Raw genomic sequence first — 9,277 nt, 5'->3', positions numbered from 1 at the left:
ACAACCCTGCCGACCTAAGCGGCAAAAATAGGGTAAGCCCCCTAGTTCCTCTGAGAACTCCTTGGCCGTGATGGTCAAGCGGCCGCATATGTACACATCACCACCTAAGCTCTCCACTCAAGGCTGGGTGAGCTTTTCTTTTCCTTTACCTACACCACATAGCACCCATGAGCCAAGGCCCAGCAAGAAAACACAATATAGCATGATATAATATCAACAATGATCGTAATAATCATCTAGGACCAACAGTCCAAGAAAATAGGTAACAATCGCAAAAGTCACTATTATGGGACAACACCCTTTAGCCATGTGACGATAGGATCACTAGGGCTAAACAGATAAGTGAGCATTTCACTAGCTTTAACAGGATAGGTGCATGGTGATTAGTCACCAACATAACCTTCCTCATGACTCTAGAGTCATAACTATGGAACATCGTTCCCTAGCCATGTGACAAACGGTCACCGGGGCCATATGCCCTGGCTCTGAATAACTAGTCTTAGACTAGCCAAGCGCTTATAAGTTCATCGACCTTAGAGTCGGTCTAGTGTTAATGCCTTAGAGCCATTCAACAGTGATATTGATTAGATCTAATCTTCATTCGGCCTTGCGTTCAGGACATTCATGCCGTTTCTGACTCTTAGGTCAGTGTCCCTAACTAGTCAGTGCCATATACAGATAATCGATATTCACTAGCATTTAATATGCAATCCACGTCCACATTTATCAATCAACATGCCTCAATATCAATCACGCATGTCATATATACACAGGGTGCAACTTTCTTACCTCAGGTTCGAGTGAGAAGTATAATAAGGACGACCCCTGAGAACGATCGATCTTTTAGTTCCTTAGTGGTTACCTAGTCACAACCAATTATAACCTCCATTAATGAGAATCCACATGAATAGGATCTTAACCTAAGCACCACTCTCGGGACCTCGAAACATGCCCACACGGTGAGTAGATTCGATCTCGGGCCTTAAGGATTGAAACCCCAAGTCAAAAACCCTTAAAAACACTCAAAACGAGACTTAGAAGGAACAGGGTAGCGCTACAGCGCTCAACCCCTAGCGCCCCAGCGCTATAATCACAACCACCAATATGCCAAAAAGCCTCTTGAGGTGCGCTGTAGCGCCCTAGGGTGGGCGCTATAGCACTACCTCCAGACCAGCACTTCCCTGAACCGACCTTCTTCAACTCCTTCGATTCTAACCCGATTCCCAAGCTTCCAAATACCATTCTTGATGCCAAATGAACCCAAAAACCATCCTAACACACCCCAAACATCACAAGCATGGGAACCCTAGCCAAAACTCCCAACAAAACCAAGAATTCACCCTAGAAATCTCAGCTGCAAAACAAAACAAAAACAGGGCAAACCAGAGAATTCTATGGTTAGAAACTTACCCAAAGCTCAGCTTATGATGCTCTTCAATGGAGGAACACACTCCTAAACTCCCAAGTCTTGCTTCCCAAGCTTGAATCCTCAAGATTGGTTCAAAAATCACAAAGAAAGGTGAAGAGAAGAAGGTACGGGAGAACTCAAAAACTTGCTCTGTTTTTCACTACCTTCTTTCAGCCAACACTAAGTATATCTATCTTAGGGGTGAAATGTCCATTTTACCCCTAGGTCAATTAATAGTTTCTAAAGGATCCCAAGGGCATATTTGGTACTTTCCTCCTATCTCGTTAATCATAATTAACGCTCTCCAATTCCCGCTATTCTCAATAGTCTCAAACACCAATAATTCACATCCCGTTACCCTTTAATTCCCAACAACGTTCTAATCATTAAAACCACTCCGAAACTCAACCCGAGCCCCGCACTTAAACCCGCTGTGACTAAGCCGCTACTCAATAATCCAAGATCATCTCATGCTGAATAGCTCGAACAAACCCACATTATAATGTGGTCTCAACACATATCATCGACATGCATACAACTATACAATTATACCCTCAACGGGCCAAATTACCATCGCACCCCTGTAATTAAAATGTGGACCCACATGCATGCATTAAACATCATATTATAATATAATTCACATATACATGCATAATATCATTTAATGGCATAATTAAACAAGTATGGCCCTCCCGGCCTACTAATCCCTCCATTAAACTGTAGGATCTTGAAATTTAAATCTAGATGCATGCTTCCTATTATTTTTCCAAACACATAATAGAAACATAGAATAACATGACATACATATGAACATTAGATTCGTAAATTAACATAAACACAATGATATAGAAACTTACGAATACGCAGCGGAACTGGAACAACTCCTTCCTTCAATCTCTCTAACTCTTGATTCCTTTCTGTAGCAGAGTATTATCAAGAGATTGAACTAGATCAGCAACACAGTCTTCCTCACCAAGTCTTTGATCAATCTAGAACTAGTGTGGGCTGGTTCTCAACACATGAGAGAGAGATCTAGAAAAGAAGAAGAGAAAGTGGCTAAGAAAGGATTAGAGTGTCTAGGTTTTCACTTACCCAATAAATCAACTGAGACTGACTTATGGAAACCCTAGATATCATATTCCTTATATAGACAACTTAATGGGCTTTATTTAAATTTAAATTTTGAATTAATTAAACTAATAAACAAAAAGATAAAAGCCTTGGGCTCCCACAAATGGACTTGGGCCCAATACTTTTATTTTGAATTTAAATCCCAATTGGGCCTAAATTCAAAACCTTTTATTTATTTATTTATTTTAATTAATTAACTAAATCCTTATTCAAATTAACTAATTATAATTTGAAACTTGATTTAATTTTTATTTATTTATATTGACACCAATTTATCAATATTAATAAATTTACCCAAAAATTCTCTTTTATTCTCTAAATTTCATATCTCTATAAATTTTCCAAAATTGACCTAGTCAACTTTTAAAAAAATCCTAATTGATAATTAAATCAATTAATTGAGACATTCTAGATGATTTACTCAAAGGTGATGCGGGGACCATGGATCCATGAAATCAAGCTCCAATAAGTTACCGTGAATTTATTTACGAATAATTTCACTACCTTATTAATTCCTCGTGACTCCACTATAGACTTGGAATTGAACTCTTGAATTCATAGAACGTATTTTCCAAAGCATAAATACGTTATCCATTGTTATAACCATTACAGTTAGTCAATCCTCTATCAATGACTTACTAACAAGCTGGGTGAAAATTACCATTTTACCCCTCATCAGTATTTTATCCTTAACTCCCACTAAGTTCCTTATAAATGATATTTCCGTGAACTTAATCACAGAAATGAGATCTCAATCATTTAACCTTTTGAACAAAGCAATTAAGGAAATCATCTTTTCACTTCTCATACAGAAGTTATAGATTTCATATCTATGAATAATACTCCCACTCAATTTCATTACTAAATCTCCAAGATGTAAGTATGGGCTAGACCGTAGGGTAAGCTGGTAACGAACAAGTCAAAAGATTTAAATAATATAATTAGCAGAATATTATCACTCAGAATTAAGATCGACTTAACCTATGGTCAACGTTGTGATATTGATTAGATTCGATAACAACGATACTTATTTATCAATCAATAATCAATATCGGTCCTAGTCCGATGTAACCAAATACATCCGATCATATCTACTTGGTCAATGCCTTGGACAAGACATCACACTTCTAATGTGTAAGTAGATCATATCGTAGATTTCCTAATCAGTGAAAATCCAATGCACTGATCTAATCTAGGACTTGTTCTTTTGAACATATAATTACAACTATAATCCACTGTGACCTAGTCACCATAATTGTAACTATCCATATGTTCAGGATTTTATGAATGTTTGTATTAATTGAATAAACATGTAATAAAACAAGCGAACAATGCAATTGAATAAACAAAATGATTTCTACTTCTTTTATTGATAATAATAACGTGTTACATAAGAAAAATGGTTTTATTAAGGGCATAAAACCCAACAAACTCCCACTTGCCCTTTTAAAACAAATGAGACATGTTTTTCAAACCCATTCCCTCTACATGCTTCACGAAAACACTCTCAGCCAAAGTCTTGGTAAAAGGATCTGCCAGATTGTCTTCCGACGCTATCTTCATCACCTTGACTTCACCCCTGGACACATATTCCCTAATAATGTGGTATTTCCTCTCTATATGCTTTGCTCTTTTATGACTTCGAGGTTCTTTCGAATTCGCTATAGCCCCATTATTGTCACAGTACAATATGAGTGGTTTATCCATTCCTGGAATAACACCGAGATCCGTGTAGAACTTCTTCAGCCAGACTATTTCCTTAGCCGCTTCAGACGCAGCTATGTACTCAGCCTCCATGGTGGAATCTGGAATGGCAGACTGCTTAACGCTTCTCCAAATCACAGCTCCACCCCCAAGAGTAAACACCATTCCAGAAGTAGACTTCCTGTCATCGACATCCGTCTGAAAATCAGAATCAGTGTAGCCTATCGGGTCTAATGATCCTCCCGAATAGACCAGCATATAATCCTTTGTTCTTCGTAGATACTTCAGTATGTGCTTGACCGCTGCCCAATGTTGTCTACCAGGATTTGACTGGTACCTGCTTACAACTCCCACTGCATAGCAGATGTCTGGTCTAGTGCATAACATAGCATACATAAGACTTCCAACTGCAGATGCATAGGGAATCTGTTTCATCTCTTCTTCCTCTTGAGGAGTCTGTGGAGACTGCTTCTTAGAAAGATAAACTCCATGTCGGGATGGCAACAGTCCCTTCTTCGAGTTTTTCATAGAGAAACGTTCAAGTACCTTATCTATGTACGCTGCTTGAGATAGCGCCAACATCTTGTTCTTCCTATCCCGAATGATCTGGATGCCGAGAATGTAACTAGCTTCACCCAAATCTTTCATCTGAAATTTGGTCCCGAGCCAGTTCTTTATGTCTGATAATTTCTTGACATTGTTGCCAATGAGTAAAATATCATCTACATAAAGTACCAAGAACACTTTCACATCATTTTCCCTTAGTTGGTAAACACAGGGTTCATCGACGTTCTGCTCAAAACCATAGGTCTTAATTATTTCATTAAACCTTAAGTTCCAGGAGCGCGAAGCTTGTTTAAGACCATAAATGGACCTATTGAGCTTGCATACTTTCTTTTCCTGTCCAGCTACTACAAATCCATCTGGTTGATCCATATAAATGGTCTCATCAAGAAAGCCATTGAGAAATGCTGTCTTGACGTCCATTTGCCAAATCTCATAATTAAGAGCTGCAGCTATGGATAAAAGTATGCGAATGGATTTTAACATGGCCACTGGAGAGAAAGTTTCCTCATAGTCAACTCCCTCTCTTTGGGTATAACCCTTTGCCACAAGTCGAGCTTTATATGTCTCAACATTTCCACCTGCTCCTCTTTTCTTCTTGTAGATCCACTTGCATCCAATGGGCCTAAAATCCATCGGCGCTTCTACAAGATCCCAGACGGAATTGGAGTACATGGACTCCATTTCCTGGTTCATGGATTCGAACCACAAATCCTTTTCAGAACTAACCATTGCCTGTTTAAAGGACAATGGATCATCATCACGAGTGTTAGTTACTACCATATTGATTTCACTATCCATCCCGTAGCGTTCCGGGTTCCGAGAAACCCTCCCACTACGACGAGGCACCGTAACTGTCTGACTTGGACCAGCTGTCTGTTCTTCTTCAACGTTCTTGTTGATTTGCATTGGTATGGGTTGAACATTTCCTGCTGATTGCATTTCTTCCAACAATATTTTACTCCGAGGTTTGAAGTTTTTCATGTAGTTGTTTTCTAGAAAAGTAGCGTTTGTTGAAACAAACACTTTCTTGTCTACTGGACTATAAAACAGACCACCCCGAGTACCTTTAGGATAGCCTACAAACAAGCAAACCTCAGTTCGCGATTCTAGCTTTCCTTCCTTTTTCCTCAGGACATGAGCAGGACACCCCCAAATTCTATAATGACGTAGACTAGGTTCACGTCCATTCCATAGTTCTAGAGGCGTTTTGGAGATAGCCTTAGACGGTACAACATTTAAAATGTCATTAGCGGTCTGAATGGCATACCCCCAGAAAGACGGTGATAGAGTTGAATAACTAATCATTGACCTCACCATTTCTAACAACGTTCGGTTCCGACGCTCAGCAACACCATTTTGTTGCGGAGTTCCTGGGGTAGTGAGTTGAGACAGAATTCCACATTCAGTAAGATGATCTTGGAACTGATTATCCAAATATTCTCCACCCCTATCAGATCTCAAGATCTTTAAAGTTTTACCTAACTGGTTTTGGGCCATTGCTAAAAATTCTTTAAACTTGTCAAAAGTTTCAGATTTTCTTTGCATTAGGTAAAGACATGAATATCGAGAATAATCGTCAATGAAAGTGACGAAATATTCATTACCACCTCTTGCCTGAACATTAATCGGTCCACAGACGTCAGTATGAACGAGCCCTAGGGGTACTTTGGCCCTTTCTCCTTTTGCAGAGAATGGACGCTTGGTCATTTTACCTTCCAGACAAGATTCGCAGACAGGTAAGTCACCCATTGTGAGTTCCTTCAAAGGCCCAGCCTTTGTAAGTCTTTTAATCCTATCATAGTTAATATGACCAAGGCGAAGATGCCAAAGGTATGTCATGTGATCATTATCGATCTTTTGTCGTTTGGCGGTCCTAGGATTAGCTACCTTAAACAATTCATTGTTAAGCGCGAGTGATTCATTAGGTCATAAAATATACAAGCCATTTTCCATACATCCAACACACAATTCACATCCATTAAATGAAATAGATATATTAAAACTTGTGAAAGTAACAGCAAATCGTTGTTGATGTAATAAAGAAACTGAAACTAAATTCCTACTAAAGTTTGGAATAAAATAAACATCATCCAACAACATAAATTTATTTCCAAAATTTAAACGAGCTTGTCCTTTCGCTTTGACCTCCACGAATTCACCATTTCCAACTCTAAGTTTTAACTCGCCCTCCTTCACCGTTTTCCAGTTGCTAAGTAGCTGCAAAGAAATACACACATGATTAGTGGATCCTGAATCAACTATCCAAACAGAAGAATCATCCTCTAAAACATATGCATCCAAGACTAATAAATTATTATTACCTTGGGTTCTAGTTGCCTTGAGGGCGGGGCAATTACGCTTCCAATGCCCCTCCTCCTTGCAATGGAAACATTGTCCTTTAGCCTTCTTGCTAGTTGGCTTTGCTCCAACAGGCTTTTCAGTTGTCGGTGCCTTTCCAGCTGCTTGCTTCTTAGCTTTCTTTTTGTCCTTCCTTGCCTTTCTCTTCTTTCTCTTCGAGGAAGAGGCTAGGTTAGCCTCACCCTGAGCACCCCCAGTAGTAGCAGCCTTCTTCTCAGGTCCTTTACTCGGTCCACCATTTATTCCTTCATACATCTGGAGCTCATTCAATAACTGAGTCATTCCATAGTCCAACTTGTTAAGAAAATAGTTCGTGGTGAACGTAAGGAAACTAGGTGCAAGGCTGTTGAGAATGATTCCAACTTGAGTCTTCTCATCTACTGTTGCTCCATGCAACTCAGCTTCTTGGAAGTAGTTCGTCATCTTAATAAAATGATCACGAACATGTTGGCCAGGTGCCATCCTACAGTTCACATACTTCTTGGTAGCCTCGAAACTAGCTTGCGCTGACTTGTGTCCAAACATTTCTTGGACTTGCTCCATGATGTCGTAAGCAGTTTCGATATCTTCCATCTTAGTCCTAGGGCGTTTCTGACATGCTGGCGAGCATGTAGGCCTTGGCCTTGTTGTTGGCAGCAGTCCAACGATCATACTTCTCCCTCACTGCCTTCGAGGCGTTCTCTCCAGGAAAGTCAGGTTCAGCTTCAGTCATCACGAATTTTGAGTTGTCGCCGATCAACACTATGTTGATATTAGATTTCCATTTCATGAAGTTCTCGCCGGTTAACAACTCCTTGGACAGAAGAGAGATAATGGGGTTGGAGGCCATAGAGCTACAATTATCAATAAAGGAGAAATCAATGCATTGTTCGACAAACATTCATTCATACAAGTTTCAGAAATAGCATAACATATAAACAATGTTTAAAGATAAGTAAATACTAAAAACTTATCTTTCTATTTCTTAGGTTTTTCAACTAGCCATGAACCTATGTGTCCCGGTAGGCGAGAGTCACAAATATTCACTTAGTCAAATAGAGAAACAACTCAATTAATAAAACGTCCTAGACTTTTATTAATAACCTATCCATTCGATCAAAGTAACGAAAACACATGTGTCCCGGTAGGCGAGAGTCACAAATATTTATTACTTTATGAGTTTGACCCACGATTTTGATTATTATAGACTTAATTCCTATAGTCACCGTAGGGATGAGTCTATAGAAGATCCATCTATAACCATCTATCCTAAGAAATTTAACCATGTTAAGAGTCTAGTGAACACCTTCCGTAGGGAGACGAAATCAAAGCGCCATTAGGCCCCACTAAACCCTAACCTCGTTAAATCAACGGTGGAGATCGAATTCAAAATTTTAAAAAACTCATTATTTAATTTTTCTCGATTTAGTATTTTATTCTTTTGAAAATTACCAACTTAGGTTTGCCAAATTATTAAAATAATCAATAAACCATAGTTTATAATTTTCCCATTAATTCTAAAATTACCCATTGAAAATTAATCCAACAATTAGAATTAATTTGTTTCTAATCAATTATTAGGTCCAACTAAAAGGAACAACCTAATATAATTAAGTCCAACTTAGGTAAATGGGCCTTAACAATTCGAGCTTGCATGGAGGAGAGCTGGGTTCAGTATGTCGAACCCACTACTAAGGCTCCCTAACTTCCACACAAAGCTCAAAAAGACAGGAATTTGAACCTTCGTTTTATTAATTGTTATTCAATTGATTAAGTCCAATCTAGTAATGCAAAGCAAATGGGCCTTCACAAGTGGAACCACCCACAAGAGAGGAATTTAAACTTTACATGTTCAATTGGGCCCAAATGAAACCTAACATTTTATGAAAGTTTTATTTGATTTTTCCTACATTTTTCAAAAAAAAAAAAAATGGGCCATCATTATACTTATATTTAAAGCCCAAATGCAAAAAATAACTTAATAATGATTCTAGATATGTTAATTTTCTTATTAATTGGATGGGTCTAACATGAAAACCTATATGACATGTTACACATCTTTATGTATCATTACATTTATTCCCAAAATAAATAAATTAATTGCTAAAATAAATAAATCAATCAATATCT

The 9,277-nt window shown here is 38.3% G+C and overlaps 1 protein-coding gene across 1 annotated transcript; it reads right to left on the bottom strand.

Annotated features, from left to right (window-relative positions):
- Positions 1–4,294: 4,294 nt before the first annotated feature.
- On the bottom strand, positions 4,295–4,780 carry LOC133815140 (secreted RxLR effector protein 161-like; the record flags this gene model as incomplete). Its single annotated transcript, XM_062248018.1, has 1 exon — positions 4,295–4,780. A coding segment is annotated over exon 1 (477 nt), but the record flags the coding sequence as incomplete, so codon positions are not given.
- Between the last annotated feature and the right edge of the window lie 4,497 nt (positions 4,781–9,277).

This window comes from Humulus lupulus, chromosome 1 (assembly GCF_963169125.1).
Source record: "Humulus lupulus chromosome 1, drHumLupu1.1, whole genome shotgun sequence".
Classification (NCBI taxonomy): domain Eukaryota; kingdom Viridiplantae; phylum Streptophyta; class Magnoliopsida; order Rosales; family Cannabaceae; genus Humulus; species Humulus lupulus.
This window is presented reverse-complemented; position numbering and strand designations above follow the sequence as displayed.